We start from the raw sequence: 17,858 nt of genomic DNA, 5'->3' as shown, positions 1-17,858 counted from the left end.
GCATACGCATTATTTTCAAAAAGCAAAAAAAAAAAAAAAAAAACATATACCGTAGAACTGTGGAAGTCTACCAAATGGGCCATCAGCGTACCTCCAAAATTTATTGCGTTCCCTCCTTCCTTAATCTTCGCGGACTGCCTTCTCAATTCTCACTTCTCAGTTTTTCACGTCCTTCGGAAATGTTCTCACTCAAATCCCTGACTTTTTTAATCAATCTTTAACGGCCTCTTCAAAATCCGCGTCCAATTCAACTTTCCTCCTTCCTGTTCCATCTCTTTACCTCCGCCCATCGCCCATGCCTACCCCTTCTTCTGATTCTCCCAAAACCGACCCACCCACCTCAGGGTCCCCGATCACTGGGCTCACTTCTACTTCCCCGGCTTGGAGTTTCCGTGGCACGCCTGAATTCAATTTCGATTTTGATGGATTCTTGACCACAGAATCGCCCTCTTTATTGAATGAGACTTGGTTCTCGGTGGATAGAAAAATGACTGCAAAGCCTGGTGCTCCTAGTATGGGTGGATTGGACGATCAAGGAACGGGTTTGAATTTGGGTTCCACTGGGTTGAAGGTCTTGGAAACCGACGAAAAGGTTGAGAAAGCGATCATTTTGAAGGAACCCAACTCGAAAATATGTGAGACTGCGTCATTTACAGTTCAAGACCGATCAAGAACGGATTCGTCGAGTTCTGGGTCGAAGGAAAAAGCAGTCTTGTTTGATAGTTCGGGACGTGAGGGAGATGATCGGCCCAAACGCTTCTTGAATTGGCAGTCAGAAAAGAATTTACTGAAGAGAGCGTTGGATTCTGTGAATCATGAAGACGATAAGACTGGGAAGGATGGGCCCAGCGAAGAGAATAGTAGTGCTAAACGCACTAGAAAAGAATGCGCATTGAATTTGGACTTGGAAAATGAAACACAAAATACTACTATTCACACAGTAAAAAAAGAGTTTATGAATTCGGCTGATTGTTTACCATTGGATTCTGATGGAGTTGATGAAAGTGGTATGGGAGAGTTGCGTGGTGACAACGAAAAGGGCATTGTTACTGCAAGTATGAATGAAGCACCCAATTGGGATGATAATGGTGATGGTGTTCAAAGGAGATTCAGCAGAGAAGAGAAAGGGAAGGGAGTATTGGACAATGGCGATTTATTCCGCAACGTTTTTCATGAATGTCATTTAGGATTAGAATCGGAATCGATCAATTTGATTGATATCGAAAATTTAGATGCGTCACATTTAGCTTGTAATGTAGATTTACAATATGAAAAACAATGGAGAAATGCTAACAGGGCTTCACGGAGGAGGGAACTCATGGAAAATTTCCGGGATATAGCAAAGGCAATGCTGCTCACTTTGCTCGTTTTACACCAGCTGAAAAGATGTTCATGCTTCTACCAAGGCTAATATTGAAAATGAAATTGAAGAATGGTCTGGTCCTTTCTCCACAGCCACGAAAACAATTAGAAATCGAGGAATGAAAAGTAGGCAAATGAGCTGCAACTCTTCAGAAAATTTACCTGCATCCATTAATTGGGCTCCTAGGAGTAATCAAGAGCAAATACGTGCTAGAGTCTCGGCTCCCTCGCTGCAAGAACTATGCCTTGATTTACTTGCCAAGAATGCTGATGCAATTGTTTCTCTTGAAAACGTCCCAGATGCTCTGAAGCACCAACTTTGTCAGTTGGTCTGTGATTCTCGAAAAATGAACAGTCGCTTTTTGGAACTTCTTCTTACTGGATCCCCCACAGAGATTCGACTAAGTGATTGCTCATGGATGACTGAGGAACAGTTTATAAAAGCTTTTCAATCATGTGACACTGCTAATCTGGTGGTATGTTCTCTAAATTATTTGATACTCAAACTTTTCAGTATTTTGGATATTGTGTCATTTACTCAGGTTTCAGTATGTTCTTTGAGTATGATCTTTAACTTGCATCGCAGAATAACTAGGGGGTTTCTATAAACATGAAAATAATGTTTGTTCTGTATTGAGAGATGTTGGAGGTATTTGGCTGTCACAACACCCCCCCCCCAAAAAAAAAAAAAAACACTCACGCAAAAGCGTGCATACATAGGATTGTTTTATGTGTTATGATGGGTGCTGAAAAGGCTTACTTGAGCTTTGTTACCAATTTCGTTTTGGCTTGGCATAGGCAGTGGATGTGATTTAATTTAACTCTTGTCCTTCAGCAACTGTATTTCTGATAATCCGTTAAGTGGCTAACATACTGAAATACTCATATGGTGGGCTTCAGCTTTTAAGAATAAAAAGATAATCTTAACTTTGATTGCCCTTCAAATAATTTGGTTTCTGGTCAATATTGGATGACTCCCTTTCAATTAGTGCCCATGTTCACTATACTTGACTCAACTCGATTGATATCATTATAAGTATCACCTTTTCACTTGATTTGAATTGTAAGCGATCTTTGAAATAGTTTATTCATTTCACCTGTGGAATAGGTGTTGCAACTTGATCAGTGTGGCCGCTGCACCCCAGATCACGTGGTACTTGCTACTTTAGCACGATCACCAAACCAGTTACCTAGACTAACTAGTCTGTCCCTCAGCGGTGCATGCCGTCTTTCAGACAAGGGGTTGCATAGTCTAGTTTCTTCCACTCCGGCTCTTAGATCGATAAATCTTAGCCAATGCTCCCTTCTCACATCTCTCAGTGTATTTGTTTTGGCTAATTCATTAAGATCACTTCTTAAAGAGTTGTATCTTGATGATTGCCCCAACATTAATGCTGCACTAATTGGGCCAGAACTGCAGAACTTTGAACATTTAGAAGTCTTGTCAGTGGCAGGCATCCAAACTGTTTCTGATGATTTTATCAAGAATTTTGTGACTGAACGCGGTCATAATTTGAAGGAACTTGTCTTGAAGGATTGTGAGTGAGTACCGTTTGTGCCAGTCTATTTAATTCAATGTGTTAAATCTGAATGTCTGCTTACGTTGTGATTATTGTCAGAAGCTGTTTGTTTCTTAAATGTTTGATTTCTATTTGTTGATGCGTAGAAAATTGACCGATTCATCAGTTAAAATTATTGCTCAATTCTGTCCTGGATTATGCTCACTTGATCTCATGAACTTGTGCAAATTAACGGATTCATCCATTGGATATCTTGCAAATGGGTGCCGAGCGCTTCATACACTGAGACTCCGCCGCAATCAATTCAGGTTTTGCCCCTCCTCTCTTTTCTCTCTGTGTTTCATCATCATCATCATTTTGCATTTGGTAGGCTTCATATGTTAACCTGACGTTTAAATTTTGACCATGCACTTCTTATTTATGCTTTGCCATTCTTGTCTGTCACTGTTACCAATTTGCTCATTTACAGAGTTGACTCAGATGAGTTTCTAGCTTGTTAAAGTTTTAGGACAGTTTTCTTTGCTTCCATCTGCATGTACCGTTGGAAATCTCTGAATTGCCATTTAGCTTTTCATATGTACTAAGGAAATTGAAAACATCTTGTATTCATCTTTTGTTTTGGGGAAAAAAGACCAGAAATATATACTACTATACTAGTACTACTTCCAGTTTTTAATATAAGATCCAATTGACTAATTTGAAAAGATTAATAAAGGTAAATATATTGGTTTAAAGTATTTATAGTAATTATTTCTCTCCAAACTAATTTATCTGACTTATAGATTGATATATAATTTAATGATGCATATAAATATTTTAGAGAGATTGCGTAATATACGCTATAAACAGATAATTTATTTAGTTTCCTTAATCTCATCAAATTAGTCAACTGTGTCTTACATTAAAAATGAGAAGTAGTATTTTATTAGCATGCAATGTCTATGTCTCCAAAGAGTTGAACAAATTGAACATCTTTTGTATCTCAGTGATGAAGCCATTGCGGCTTTTCTGGAGACCACGGGAGTGTGCTTGAAAGAACTTTCACTCAATAACGTGAAAAAGGTACGTTTTTTCCCTCCTGTCTCCAAGCCTCCTTTGGCTGGCATGCACATGGACCCTCCTCCGCTGATAAGGCTGCTTTTTGGTAATTGGTAAACGCATTGGTTCATCAATCCATGTTTATTAATCATCAATATAATCAAAATCAATATAAAATTTACGGAAATCCCATTGCTCATGAGTCATAAGCAGTGGTGCCACTTTTCTTGGGTTATCGTGTGATTTTTCTTTTTATATATATATATTTTTAGTATTTGTCAAAGCCTTTCACTGGGCTCCCTTCCTCGTACTGTTGTTAAGTTGATCAATGTGAACCAAGGTTTGATTATATGGTTTACGCGTGACAGGTTGGCCATGACACAGCCTTGTCCCTTGGCAGCCGTGCAAGAAATTTGCATACTCTGGACCTATCATGGTGCAGAAATTTCACAGATGCTCATTTGGGCTTCATCGTCGATAACTGCTTGTCGCTGAGACTGCTTAAAGTATTTGGATGTACCCAGGTCCTATACTATTTACAAGACGAGCGTTGCATAATTTATAATTCGATTGACTGCTATTTTATTGGAAAAAATGTGTTGAAAAATTTAATTTTAAGATAGATGAATATGGAGCACTTGCTGCCTTATTGGATTTCACCGAGTTGATGTATTATAGAGAATAGATAAACAATTCATCGGAGAGGACATTTACATGTTGAATATTTTTGCAGATAACAGAAAATTTTCTGTTTGGCCACTCAAATCGGGAGGTTAAGATCATTGGTTGCGTTATGTCTCCTTTACTGCAACATGTCATAGTGGCTGATCCTGAACGGCAGGGTGCTTTGCGTTATTCTCCAGCCACTTGATGAAAAATAGGAGTGGCCTGTGACATAACCAGAACTACAAACTTGAACTCGCACAGTAAAAACTCTTCATTACCGTGGCTCTAACTGAAGAGTTCTCCTTGACTTATAGGTTGTCCTTTCTGGTTCCTCCCTTGTGTAAATGCTTCTCCATGATTGACTCTGTCACTCTATTGTTCTATTTGCAGGAGTAGATTTTGCCTTTTAGGCTTTTACATAAATTTTATTTGGTCCCAGCCCAGTCAATTGTATAAACTAATTATCTTTCTCTCTCTGGAAAGTATCATAATCTGCCAGTGATTCTTCATATTCAGCATATTGAGTGATATTGATCACATACACAAAAGAAGGAAACGACATATAAAAAGAGCAAGTAGAAAGCGGAGGTAAGCACTAGGGTTCTGATTACTATTGGGGTTGCAATATATGTTTTTGTTCTTCTCTGGAGATTCATCCCGAGCGTGACACTCGTTGCTTTCTTGAACCTGTGAAAGCATACACTTGTTTGGTCTTTCTGAAACTTGATTCAGGAAGAATACAGACTGACAAACCATTTTCCTTTACAATGGAGAAAAAAGAAATGAAAACCTAAATTACAATACAGACTATAGCGCTATACCTCCCAACAAGTGCGGAGAGAGAGGAGGTACAGCCGTTTGAACTTTACAGTTGTTCAGAAACAAAATAATGCAGAGTATTTATGTCTGTAGACGAAGCAAGAATAGTTGTTCCTTCGATAATTGAGAATTTGCCATATCAACCATCTGAAAAGGCGAAGGAAGCTGCATTACTGCTTTTTGTAGGGAAGGAATACTCTTAAAGAGATCAGTGCAAGAAGTAGAAATGATTGTGTTGAGCTTACCTCAAAGCCTATCTTTTGGTACAAATTCTGTGCAGTTGTGTTATTTCTGTCCACGTGAACGAATACTTGTTCCACACCTGCTCAATAAATCATGGAATATACGGTAAGTTCTCTTTCATGATTCACAGACATATCATCAGTCAGTTGTATACTATAGGAGTCAAATTACTCTCCAACTTTAAAACTACCATTAGTTTTTGCTGATGCAACAGCATAGTACAACATGTTGCTTGCAATGCCCTGACGACGAGCTGATTTCGCAACACATACGTTTGCAATGTAGCCATATCTGCTCGGTGCTGTTCTGTCGATGCTGCAAAATCGAGGAGCCTTAACCCGTTCCTGCACAAATGAATACATCGAAGTTATGGAACTTGGTACATTGTCATGTCATTTCCCCTTCCATGGTGCCGGGATGAATGCAAGGGTATAAGATTTGGTGCATGCTTGGTTATCCGTTGGAGTAAATGACATTAAGAAAACTCAGTTTAAACATCCGGTTTTGCAAGAGCGACCTTCTATTTGCCTCGGCAAAACGACTAAGGTGTCAAAATTAAGACAATGACATACCAAATGCCTCAGAGCATCAAAATCCGTCTAGACAGGTCAGAAGACGTAGTTGTATCTCAATAAGAAGGAAGTACTATACCCCGGGAAAAGTCTCTCCCTGCAGCAAATATCGGATATTCAAATCAAGCGTTCCTACGACGCTCTTCAATATCGGGCGTTTTACATTCTTATGCTCCTTCTTCACCTGATAAACTTGACTCCAAACAATGTAAGGTTAAACGCACACATTCAGGGCTAATCATTACTTTGCATAAAATCAGCGCAATATTAGTAAATTGCAGCCTTTCATTTTCAACTGATTCAGAAGATATGATAATTTTTACCGCAATAATGCATGTGCATTTCTGCTCATTTTGCATTTGGCACCGCTTCTTTAGTGCATTAAATTCCTAGGTAATAGGAAGCCCGTCTTTAGAAATTCATGAAAGAAATCTCATTGTACATAGTTTAACAATGAACAAATTTATTAGCACAAACCCCTACCTGGTCTGCAAATCTCATTTTGTAATTATGAATGTGTCTGAAAAAAGCATAGCAAGATTCAGTGCATCCAACTTTTCACTATAATTCAAAGCAAAGCTTGAATTTATTTAATATCCATCTTGATTTTAGTTGATTGTGAGCTTTTAGAAAAGTAACACAAGTGATCTCTAAACTCGTCATTGTTCTTTTCACGACGCAAAGGTGCTACCAATCCTATCCTATTAATAAATGAAACTTAATAAATGAAAGTTGAAAGTGAAAACTAAGGACGCTTATGAAAGGATCATTCTTATATACCGGATGTCATGGCGCGCAAGCGTTGGATTCTCACAGTGACTTTCTGCCCTTAACCAGGCTGCTGTCTGCCGTAGCATTAAAAAAATCGCAAAAATAAATCAACATGTACAAAAGCAAGCGAAAACTCCATCAAGCTCCATAATATAGTTTCAGGCTTTCAGTTTCAATTCATGACATACCCAATACTCTTCATCAAGCACGGCATCTCGAGCAACAAATTGGCCAAACTCAAGAATCTTATCTCCAACCAATTCATGATCCGAGGGTTGCAATCGATCGAAACGGAGATCGCCAGACCTTAGAGTTTCCACCTTATGAGCGGGTGGCGTTGAAATTGAAAGCTGCATTGACAGGTCTTCCATGGTATTCTTCATTCCGCTACTGAAGTTTTTAGGATCTCTCATTGTCCTGTGGACGTTAGAGAGATAACAGAAACCACCTCTGATTAGCTTCGAGCAACAAGATCATCTCAGAATAAAATAACATAAAATTCAAGCAAACAGAAAATTGAAACTCACATAGTCCACGAAGCAGCGATTCTCGGGAAACTGTGGCGAATCGGATGCCCATTGACGAAACCTTCAGAATTCAATCTTTGAATTGAGATTGTGGACATAGGAGGCATGCTTCCAGATTCAAGGGTTTACAGTACCGGAAAAAGGAAGGCTAATATTTTGTTCGTAAACCTCGAATAGAAGGAATGATTCTAGTGATGGAGAAGAAACTAATGCTCCCGTATTGATACAGGGGCCAAGCTGATAGAAATCAAAAGGCGGAAAGCTGAATACAGAAAGCATGCGCTTCAAATCCAAATAATCCAAATCAACAGAGAAGTAGCGATTGATTTTCCATTGCGGAGAGAGGAAGGGAAAGAGAGTTGACGTAATCGGAAGGGTGTGAGTGCGACAGGCAAGAGGATAATGGATAAAAGACGGATCCTCTCAATCGTTTGGTTGCGAGATATTGGATATGGCTGATTTTTATGCGAGAGACTGCCAAAGTTCCGCGCTTTCAAGCCACAGAGGCAACCCATTTATTTATTATTCCAACAGCTAATCCAACTATAAAATCCCTTTTTTTATTCTAAACAAAGAAAAAAAAAATACCTCCGGTCTTAATTATAAGAGTTGGTTGATTAATTTGAGGAGATTAAAAAAAATTAAGTTAGTTATTTGTCATAAATAGGTGTTATCTTTTCTAAAATATTCTTGTCAATCAAGTGTGTTGATTAGAACTACCATTGTAAAAAGGACTATCTTAAAAAAATACATAAATATTAGAAATAAAATGGATTAAGATCTTATATTTAGAACCAAAATAAAAATCAAATAATATCTTATATTAAAAACCGGAGGTAGTAATAATCATAATTAGAATAATTATTTGAGAACATGGGTTTTTGACAACAAAACCAGCGGCAAAATCTGTCCCATGATAAACGCCACTGAAAAAGTTAAGATGTCGGCATCCCAATTTTTTTGTTTTCTTATTTTCCTTTTGTTTAATACTCGAGCACACGCATATATTATATATTAAAAAAAATTAAGAGTATGATAAGTACTCATTGAATGGGTGATGGACAAACATCATAATTATGCTGTAATTAATACTAGTGCTGATGTTACTCAAGCCCACAAGGGGACCTGTTTTGATATAGTAATTTAATTAAGTAATCAGCTTATCATGTTTGGTTGGTGAGATTTTTGCCATTATGAGTTCTTTGAAATATTTCCTTGCAAACATATACTATGTCCATACAATAAATAAAGTTTTTACCTTCTCTTTAATAAATTAAAAGGATATAACTCACATCTAACTCATTCTTACCACCCTCAAAAGAATTTTCACGAGTTAAAAGCATCAAAAACAATTTTTGCATTAAATTCCGGATACCAATTGCCAATGTAATCATAAAAGGCTAATTTTTAGGGAATTTTAGACCAAGCTTCTGATAAACTTTGATTTAACTCCTTGGAGTTCCTGTCATACCAATTAAAATCCTCAAACCCAAATGTTCCGACCTACTTCATCAGAACATAAACGATGTTGTAAGTAACAAGAAAGGAGCAGCACATGACTGATTTCTTCATTCTCAAAGTCAAAACCTACCAAACTCAATTCAAATTCAAAATACTAATATGATGAGAGAAAAGTCACATTGGTAGCTTCTCACACAAGTAAAGGCCACACCCATTAGTGATCCGCATGAACAATACCAATAGGCCATTGGGAACAAAACACCAATCAAACATAGGAACATCAACCACTCCTTAAAAGGGGGGGGGATACTGTACATCTCAAGAACATGATCATTAGTTGCGGAGAAGCTAACTAATAATAAAGGCAGGCTCTTTCAAGGTTCAAATTCAGTCTTCACCCACTGTCCATGCTTGCTCTTCATTTTCTCATCTAATTCCTTGGCCTTCACTTCCGCCATCTTGTTCGCGTTTGCCATCGATTCCTCCTGAACTCTCGCCATCCTCTTGCTTCTTTTCCTCGCCGACGCCTCGTTCTGTGCTCCCAGTTCTTGGTAATCCTTCACCCAGCAGTTATGCACTGCACAGCTCAGCACCAGAACCACTATCTGGAGCATCAGAATGGCCATGAGAGCTCCACATTCCAGCCTCACCAGGAGCTTCGCTTCTTTTGGGTCGCGAGGCGACTTGAAGAGGGAGAGGCTCGCTTTCTCCTTGGTGAACAGGGCGAGGATGCTTAGGACCAGGGAGACCAGGGAGGCGAGGAGGAGGGAGGTGTGGGTGATGAAGCAGAAATGAGTGAGGTGAGAGTAGAAGCCGATGAAGGAAGAGAGGAGGGAGATTGCAGAAACCAGAAGGAAGGCCATGCCGAAAGAAGTCGGAGGCATGCGGAGGAGGACGGTGGGAGCAACGGAGCAGGCTGAGAGAATGAAGAGAGTGAAGTTGAGGCAGGAAAGGAGGAGGCCTGTGAAGGAGCAGGAGTTTCTTCTGAGCTTGGAAGAAGAAGCCATTTGTTTGTGATTGTGTGGTGTCTGAGAGGTTCTCGGTTTGATTTGAAGGCGAAGAAGGACGAAGGAGAATTTGGATTTATAAGTTAAGTAATTGAAAATGTAGCCGTTGGGGGCTCAATGTAACGGCCAAAATAAAGGGCGCACTTTTATCAACTTTGATGCTGTCAATCTTCTTTGTATTTCCCTCTTGAGCCTTTCAAACCATGATGCCTGCACCTATGGCCCAGACGCAACGAGTATTTTGGGGAATGGGGACTAGGACCTTCTGTTGGTGGGGCATACCGTGTATGCCCCTGAGGCTAAAATCATTTCATACGTAAGTTTTTTTTTAATTACATTTAATAAAAAAGTGAGAATTATTCATATATTTTTGACTAATTGTATTATTTAGAGTTTTTAAATTCACAACTTCTACATGCTATACGCCATTCTGCAGATCATATCATACATACACGTGTGTGTGTGTGTATTTTGTGTGTGTGTGTGTTGATCGATGTAAAGGTGGGGATATGAAATTTTCAGGTTTGTTAATACTTCAAAGGATAGAAAATTTCAATTAGTCTAATTGCAAATTTGTATTTGTAAGTTTAACACAGAAACTACTTTTTACTCTTAGCCTTTAAATCAATGAAAATCAAATTCTATCGTGAACACGAACCGTTATTTCAATTCCTAAATTTATATGAAGAAACAAATACTTGCTTCCTTCATATAAGCAACAAAATAAGTTTAACTTCTGTCAACATATACAATATCGCACACTGTTATAAACATTTTAATTCCTTGTTTCCTAAAAATACCGCTTAATTATCTACTACTATCCACAACTAGAGTAATTGTATTTTCCAATGTAATTACTACCCAACTAATACTCATCTAATTAATGAGAATAAAAATGAAAAATATATTCTCTCACACACACAAATAATTTTTAATATGTGGACATTGCCTTATCCTTGCCCCTGGTTTTAGGTACCTGGAGTAGCATTAAGGTAGGGCATCTAAATTTTCGAAGGTTTACCGGACCAGACCAATTTTTCTTGCATTTTTTTTTTTTATCCGCTTCCCCCTTGTACAGTTGCACCTAAATTGCAGCGTTCCCTATGGTATTAAATTTACACTTCTTTTTTGCTAAAATGGAAAAAAAAAAATCCATAATTCCACAAATTCGGAGCAAGTTGACGGTTTCCACACTTCATTTCGATATCCAAGAGAACACAGGCATTGCGTATTCAAAAGAACTTCGATGATATTAAAGGTTTATGTCACTAAATAGCAACACAGTTAATAATTCACCAAGACTAAATTAAACACAAGGTAAAATGCCGAAGATCATAATAAGAAAATTAATCAACTTTTCATGGCGAGAGAAAAATAATCAACTTCAGAATGAGATTGTCAATAAAATATCCAAATAAAGCCTCATTCACAAAATATCATTTCTTTTGATAACCATATTTTGGGTTTTCAATTTTCATATAATGGTCAGTGACAGTAATAAGATCGCTAGTATTGGTTCTCTTGGTCTCCAGGCATAATTCAGAATGAGGGGATAAGCCGCAGTGCTTTAAAAAAAAAAAACAATAAAAAATATCTTCTAAAAAAACTAACATTAAAGGTGGAGGAGACATTTCGTTCCTGAGTTGGTTTTGCACAGACACAGAAAAACCCACACATTGATATATACCAAACCCTAAAAAATTGAATCATGTAAGGATAAGATGTAAAGACCAAAGAGTTGACACACTTTTCAAAGACCAATAAGGGTATCCTCTTCAAAGTTCAAATTCCTTTTGCCATTTCCCTCATCACAGATAAATCTTGCTTTGCCCATTGTTTGCTATGAGGCAGAGCCAGTGTGAGATGCATCGAGGTCCTCTGCATTTAACAAATAAATGCATGGTATGCATTCTGAAGGAGATAACGTACAGCATAAACGTGTGTGTGTGTGAGAGGGGGGGGGGGGGAGGGAGGCAGATAGGGAGGGAGGGGGAGAGACCCTCTCTAAGTTTCCACTCTTTTATGTTACTCTTGAATAGGGGTTGCATTACAGGAAAAAGATCTAAATCAACCATATATGATATGCCAAAAGTAGGTGCTCAGGAATAGCTAAGAAACAAGCACAGACCATGATGTACAAATAAATGGGGGGTTTGCTAGAGTAACTAAAAGCCTTGCAGTATCTCAAAGTTTAAATCAAAGATGAAAATGCAGCAACATTACAGTCAATCACACAAGTAAAGGCCGCTGACAACATAATTAATTAGAAACCGTGCAGGCACTTCAGGCCCTGCACGGGTGGGAGGGTGAATGCATGCACATTTGACAACCATAAGAACAACTATGTTCCCAACCATCAGTCTTACCTTCCTTACCACCACCTAACAATATATATCAGAACCAGCAATAATTTGGAAAGGATGATGAATGATGAACACTTCTCAATTGTCGATAACTAGATTTTTTTGATTCTCAAGATAATGAAACAATGCATATTTTTTATCAACCCAAAAATTAAAAAAAAACCAAGGAGAAGAAGAAAGAAAGCATACTTGATACAAGGAAGCATACTCATAAATAAACTTTGGCTCAAATTTCTTGAAAGTTCAAAAGAACGAGATCTGAGACATTGAAAAATTCATCTTCTAGTATTAAATATGCGTTCCATGTCCTGTTAGAGGATGTTGCTACAATTTACTGACCCATATAGTGGAGCATCTGATAGAGTCCAATATCAGGGGCAGTTTACAAATTAGTTATTTTCAGTTATTTGTAATCTTCAATTTTAGGTGGTTATATTCAGTTATCCTTTGAGACTATTACAGTGGGATTATTTAAATATTAGTTATTGTCAGTTATTGATAATCCTTATCCTAGAATGTAGGAGGTTATTAGGAAGTTACTAGTCAGTTATTCTCAGTTATGTTTTCAGCCTATTTAAATCTATTGTACGATGACATTAGGTGTGAATGAAGTATATTATTCAGGAATTATTCAGGAATTTCCATCTTCTTCTCTCCTAGGATTTCAGATACTGATTCTAGGCTCTCTCTCTCTCTCTCTCTCTCTCTATAACACACATCTCTCTCCTACCTTCTCATCTCTTCTCTCCCCTCTCTTCCCTTCTATCTCCCCATTCTTATTCTCTCTTTTGCAGAATCTAACATTTTGGTATCAGAGCCCAAACTTTCTGGACCTGTTGGGATATTATGGTGAACACACGCCAATCAAACACTAACAATGTGCCTCTCCTGCCAAATCCTAACCCCTCTCACAGTGTGTCTACACCCACCAATTCTTCTGACCTTCCCTCTACAGAACTGCTTTCCCAACAACTATCAGCCATTATGGCCAAATTAAATAATTTAGATACAGAAATGACTACTTTGAAGCAACAGAAGTCATTTCAAGCACCTAAAGGAAACCAAAGCCATAGTGGGAAACAGATTCATGAAGTTGATGATGAAGAACATGACAACCTTTGGTGGAAAAAGAATCCTTCTAAACGCCCACACTCTAAAGTAGAATTTCCTAAGTTTGAAGGAGGTGATCCTAGAGGCTGGGTTATGAAGGCAGAAAAATATTTCAGGTATTATCAAACACCTGAAGACCTTAAAGTTGATGTGGCAGCCATGAACTTAGAAGGTGATGCACTAGATGTTTTTACATGGGTTTCTTCTGGAAGATCTATCAATTATTGGGATGACTTGATTCAAATTTTTCAAGAGCACTTTGGCCCTGCTGAATTTCAGAATCCTGATGTGTACCTTTGTAGCATCAAAAAATTGGGTTCCGTGCAAGAATATAGGCAGGAATTTGTTAGAAGGTCTTCAAGAGTGCATGGATGGCCTGAGCATTGCTTATTAGGTGTTTTCATCAATGGTTTAAAGGAAGAACTGCAGTCAGATGTTAAAATTCAGAAACCCCGAACTGTTTACAAGGCTGCAAGCTTGGCTCTTGAATTTGAAGCCAAGTTACAAAATCAGAATGTGAGTCGTTATGGACAGCGATCTGGAGTTACATGTGGCAGTGAGAGCAGTGTCAATTTCAAGGAAGATAAAGACGCCAACATTCCCAGGCTGTGTTCAAACTCTGCTCTTGTGAACGCACCAGTTGTTATGTCAAGTTTCAACACCCAAAAGCAACTATTACCAACTACTACTGGAACTTCCCAAAGAATGACCCACAACGCAACAATTTCAGACCATGATAGGAAGTTTTTTAGAGACAAAAGGCTGTGTTTTAAGTGTGGAGATAAATTTGTCCCTGGGCATAAGTGCCAACCTGCTTCTCTCAAACTCATGGAGATTACCGAGGAAGTGGAAGACCCTCATCTAAGAGCCCCAGATTCGAACCCATCATTAAAAGCTACCCAATTTCCACATTTTGCCTTGAGGACAAGGCGTATTTCCTAGGGGAGAGTAATGATAGAGTCCAATATCAGGGGCAGTTTACAAATTAGTTATTTTCAGTTATTTGTAATCTTCAATTTTAGGTGGTTATATTCAGTTATCCTTTGAGACTATTACAGTGGGATTATTTAAATATTAGTTATTGTCAGTTATTGATAATCCTTATCCTAGAATGTAGGAGGTTATTAGGAAGTTACTAGTCAGTTATTCTCAGTTATGTTTTCAGCCTATTTAAATCTATTGTACGATGACATTAGGTGTGAATGAAGTATATTATTCAGGAATTATTCAGGAATTTCCATCTTCTTCTCTCCTAGGATTTCAGATACTGATTCTAGGCTCTCTCTCTCTCTCTCTCTCTCTCTCTATAACACACATCTCTCTCCTACCTTCTCATCTCTTCTCTCCCCTCTCTTCCCTTCTATCTCCCCATTCTTATTCTCTCTTTTGCAGAATCTAACAGCATCCTTGGAGGAATGAAGGTTATACCTGGTATACTTTCTCTTGTTGTTATCGCCTCTTCTTTGCTTGAATCAATCAGCATCACTGTGGGTTAAGATGGCCTCAACTCTATCAAGTGATGCTTGTAATCGTCCTGAGTTCATGTTGAACAATGGCTCACCAGTTCCCAGAGCTCTGTTCAAAATTGATCTCAGAGTCATATTTGCAGATGATGAATGAATGTATCTCAGATTTTAACAATACAATCGTTAGCATCTCCTGGAGAAGTGTAAAAGATTGTAAAACTTGCCCAGTAAGCTCTGGAAGAACATAATCTGCCCTCCATCCAAACCGGAAATCAAAGCCAGGAAACAAGCCAAGAGTTGTCTTGTTTCGAATCCGCGAGACACCATCCCCACCCAAACATGTCGTAAGCTTCCATTTCCACCCAGTAGCATGCATCTGAAAATTGTGTCCCACACCAACCTGCACTGTTCATATGGTTAAAACACTATAATGATATTATGAAGCAATCACATTATTGTGATGTGCCACGGTTGAAGTCAATACATACTCTCCCAGCACATCCAATGTTATATTTAAAATTATGCTAGACACATTTCACCAATCAACATAGATATAGCAATTTAGTCAAGAAAATGAACAAATTTCATCATCATCAAACCTGGAGATTCAGAAATTTGGTTATTGGGATCTTCTTCGAGAGGATGCGAACGTCACGATGAATAGGCTCACAAATAAATTTCCACTTCCATTCAGGTGCCAAAGGTTTCAATACAAGCTTTGCTTGATATTCATTGCATGGAGCATTGTAGAACTGCACCAAAATAGTATCTCAACAAATTAGAAACTAGCAAGTACCATAAGATTCACTAGTCACTAGAAGATCCGAATCATATAAGCTGAGAAGATCTAACTAAGTCTTAGGAACCGTTGAAAGCAACAGAAGATGCACGAAGAGTACTCAAGGAACCAATCCGTAAAATAACAACAAGCCTTATCCCATATGCATCCCACATATCAACAATTAAATCTTTAAATAGGTTCAACCAAAACGTCTAAACGCGTAAACTTATAACAATTTTTAGCACCTCACTCAATGGATATTTGGAAATTATAAGAGAAACGTGTCCCTCAACACCATGAACGCTCCCAGCGAACAAAGAAATTCGGATATCGAATGACGCAAAACAAAAGCATGTTTACATGTCTCGCAAAAGAACAATCCTTACATTGCGTTACTGTAATATTGGATGAAAATGCAGTAGCAAACTCACTTCGACCTAGAAACCCTTATCCGTTGAGCCAGAAACGGAACAAGTAAGCGCTTGGCAGCGTGATTATGCATCGTTTCAACTTCAGGAAATTTTTAACACCAAACGAAACAGTAATTCACTCGCAATTTAAGTTGAATCGTCTATAAAAATAAACTCGAACTGTCCGATAATCGAAAAGTTCCTATTACCTCCATATTAAGACCAACTCGAAAACCTTGTGTCTCCTTCCGGAACTTAAGGAAGAACTCCGACGGCATCAAATTGATATTATATAGCTCATCCCACGAAGTGGATTCTTCCATGCTCGAGCCCGATTCCATATCGAACAAGCAGAGCTGCAGAATCAACTCAATATAAAGCGAATTTCTCTTGGGGATGAAAAAAAAAATTTTGAATTTTGATTCTCGTTGTCCATACTTCTAGCTTTGAACTTATCAGAAGAGATAAAAGTTTGATGCTTTCACGATATCTGCTATTTCCGCACGGAGACGCCCGGTCTGGTGCCTTAACACTAATCCACCGAGCGATTGTCGAGTCCGAAGTCGTTAAGATTGCAAAAGAGAACTTTTCTTATTAATTATTAAATCGGTTCTACCGTCTTTTTTCTCCAGCATTAAAAACTTACGCAGTGCATCTGTTTTCAACAAAATTACTCAATTCCTATAATTTTGTAAAACCAAATCAAGTCAATATTTCAAAAGATCAATAATAAAAAAAAATAAGGTGATTAAATACTACTCCTCCGGGTCTTAATATAAGACACATTTAATTAATTTGATTAGATTAAAAAAGTTAAGTAAGTTAGTTAATTATAAGAAATATGACATGTTTTTCCTAAAACACCATAATCATTTTTCTTAATACCCGCTCTCCCTTTTTTACTTGATCATGATTGAGGGAGTATCCATAAGGTTAATTTAGAAAAAACTGATAAATATGAGAAATGGATCTTATATTTAAGATGAAAATCAACTCAATAATCAGGTCCTATATTAAGGACCAAAGGAGTACATAAGTATTCATGAATGAGTACTTAGTATCTTAAAGTTTTTCTTTTTTTGCTCTTATATCACCGTTATCTGTTATTATGTTTGACCGTTAAATTATATAATTAGACTAGTGTTTTTAATGATCAAATTTAACGATAGATAACGATTCAAGATAAAAGTATTACAAAATAAAACTTTAAAGATATATAAAAGCAAAATAAACCCCCCGGTACTAAGTGTTTCTTTATGGGTATTTTTGGGATATTTAAGTACATTTTCCCATACCAAAAATATAAAAGCCATACTGAAAAAATTAACTCAAAATTTCGAAATACTTAACTAAAATTAATATTATTAGAGGATATTTAAATACTCCTCCGGTCCTTAATATAGGACCCAATTGTTGAGTTGGTTTTAGTCCTAAATATAAGACCTATTTATTATATTTATCAATTTTCTCTAAATTACCCCTATGGATACTCTCTCAACCATAATCAAGTGAAAGAAGAAGATGGGTATTAAGAAAGATAATTATGGTGTTTTAGAAAAAACATGTCATATTTTTTATAATTAACCAACTTACCTAACTTCCTTAATCTAATCAAATTAGTTAAATGGATCTTATATTAAAAACCGGAGGAGTATCTTTTTTCCCTGATCAAATAACTACAAAGTATCTTTTGAGAATGTCAATAATTTCCTTTTAAGATACTCAAATAACATTTATCATTT

The 17,858-nt window shown here is 37.5% G+C and overlaps 4 protein-coding genes across 8 annotated transcripts; 1 reads left to right on the top strand and 3 right to left on the bottom strand.

The window, feature by feature from the left end:
* Positions 1–295: 295 nt before the first annotated feature.
* On the top strand, positions 296–5,101 carry LOC114711242 (uncharacterized). Its single transcript, XM_028895611.1, has 7 exons — positions 296–1,178; positions 1,387–1,838; positions 2,471–2,904; positions 3,029–3,190; positions 3,869–3,944; positions 4,289–4,444; positions 4,654–5,101. The coding sequence occupies exons 1-7, from the start codon at positions 296–298 to the stop codon at positions 4,789–4,791; spliced, it is 2,301 nt and encodes a 766-aa protein (XP_028751444.1). The 3' UTR covers positions 4,792–5,101.
* A 74-nt stretch (positions 5,102–5,175) lies between these two features.
* LOC114711247 (uncharacterized) lies at positions 5,176–7,956 on the bottom strand. 2 transcript variants are annotated; one of them, XM_028895615.1, is made up of 9 exons: positions 7,519–7,956; positions 7,180–7,408; positions 7,001–7,065; positions 6,704–6,740; positions 6,544–6,609; positions 6,300–6,404; positions 5,839–5,992; positions 5,651–5,727; positions 5,176–5,570 (listed from the first exon to the last, which is right to left on the bottom strand). In XM_028895615.1, the coding sequence occupies exons 1-9, from the start codon at positions 7,623–7,625 to the stop codon at positions 5,487–5,489; spliced, it is 924 nt and encodes a 307-aa protein (XP_028751448.1). In that variant the 5' UTR covers positions 7,626–7,956; the 3' UTR covers positions 5,176–5,486. The 2 variants fall into 2 exon arrangements, with proteins under 2 accessions (XP_028751448.1, XP_028751449.1); XM_028895616.1 differs by having other exon boundaries at positions 5,176–5,552; positions 7,519–7,950.
* A 1,150-nt stretch (positions 7,957–9,106) lies between these two features.
* LOC114711249 (uncharacterized) lies at positions 9,107–10,222 on the bottom strand. The gene has a single exon (XM_028895618.1). The coding sequence runs from the start codon at positions 9,984–9,986 to the stop codon at positions 9,354–9,356; it is 633 nt and encodes a 210-aa protein (XP_028751451.1). The 5' UTR covers positions 9,987–10,222; the 3' UTR covers positions 9,107–9,353.
* Positions 10,223–11,401: 1,179 nt separating this feature from the next.
* On the bottom strand, positions 11,402–16,686 carry LOC114711250 (uncharacterized). Of its 4 annotated transcripts, XR_003737125.1 has the most exons (7): positions 16,555–16,677; positions 16,326–16,472; positions 15,525–15,677; positions 15,150–15,325; positions 14,888–15,034; positions 12,539–12,607; positions 11,402–11,864 (listed from the first exon to the last, which is right to left on the bottom strand). XR_003737125.1 is itself a non-coding variant. In XM_028895619.1 (6 exons), the coding sequence occupies exons 2-5, from the start codon at positions 16,455–16,457 to the stop codon at positions 14,932–14,934; spliced, it is 564 nt and encodes a 187-aa protein (XP_028751452.1). In that variant the 5' UTR covers positions 16,458–16,472; positions 16,555–16,677; the 3' UTR covers positions 11,402–11,864; positions 14,888–14,931. The 4 variants fall into 4 exon arrangements, 1 of the variants encoding a protein (XP_028751452.1); XR_003737126.1 differs by lacking the exon at positions 12,539–12,607 and having other exon boundaries at positions 15,150–15,330; positions 16,555–16,686; XM_028895619.1 differs by lacking the exon at positions 12,539–12,607.
* Positions 16,687–17,858: the final 1,172 nt, after the last annotated feature.

This window comes from Neltuma alba, unplaced genomic scaffold, assembly GCF_004799145.2.
Source record: "Neltuma alba isolate B1F8T4 unplaced genomic scaffold, ASM479914v2 tig00011285_pilon, whole genome shotgun sequence".
In the NCBI taxonomy this organism is placed as follows: Eukaryota; Viridiplantae; Streptophyta; class Magnoliopsida; order Fabales; family Fabaceae; genus Neltuma; species Neltuma alba.
This window is presented reverse-complemented; position numbering and strand designations above follow the sequence as displayed.

Bases quoted from the DNA above. Each gene is read 5' to 3' on its own strand.
- LOC114711242 (XM_028895611.1), top strand. From the start codon at position 296: ATGCCTACCCCTTCTTCTGATTCTCCCAAAACCGACCCACCCACCTCA. The intron at 1,179-1,386 runs GTCATTTAGGAT...CCAGCTGAAAAG, and splicing joins CCGCAACGTTTTTCATGAAT to ATGTTCATGCTTCTACCAAG. The intron at 3,191-3,868 runs GTTTTGCCCCTC...TTTGTATCTCAG, and splicing joins CTCCGCCGCAATCAATTCAG to TGATGAAGCCATTGCGGCTT.
- LOC114711247 (XM_028895615.1), bottom strand. From the start codon at position 7,625: ATGCCTCCTATGTCCACAATCTCAATTCAAAGATTGAATTCTGAAGGT. The intron at 6,610-6,703 runs GTAGGGGTTTGT...CCTATTACCTAG, and splicing joins AAATGAGATTTGCAGACCAG to GAATTTAATGCACTAAAGAA. The intron at 6,405-6,543 runs GTAAAAATTATC...CAAGTTTATCAG, and splicing joins AATGCACATGCATTATTGCG to GTGAAGAAGGAGCATAAGAA.
- LOC114711249 (XM_028895618.1), bottom strand. From the start codon at position 9,986: ATGGCTTCTTCTTCCAAGCTCAGAAGAAACTCCTGCTCCTTCACAGGC.
- LOC114711250 (XM_028895619.1), bottom strand. From the start codon at position 16,457: ATGGAATCGGGCTCGAGCATGGAAGAATCCACTTCGTGGGATGAGCTA. The intron at 15,678-16,325 runs GTAATAGGAACT...ATTTTGGTGCAG, and splicing joins GAGTTGGTCTTAATATGGAG to TTCTACAATGCTCCATGCAA. The intron at 15,035-15,149 runs GCAAGTTTTACA...AATTTTGAACAG, and splicing joins GTTCTTCCAGAGCTTACTGG to AGCTCTGGGAACTGGTGAGC.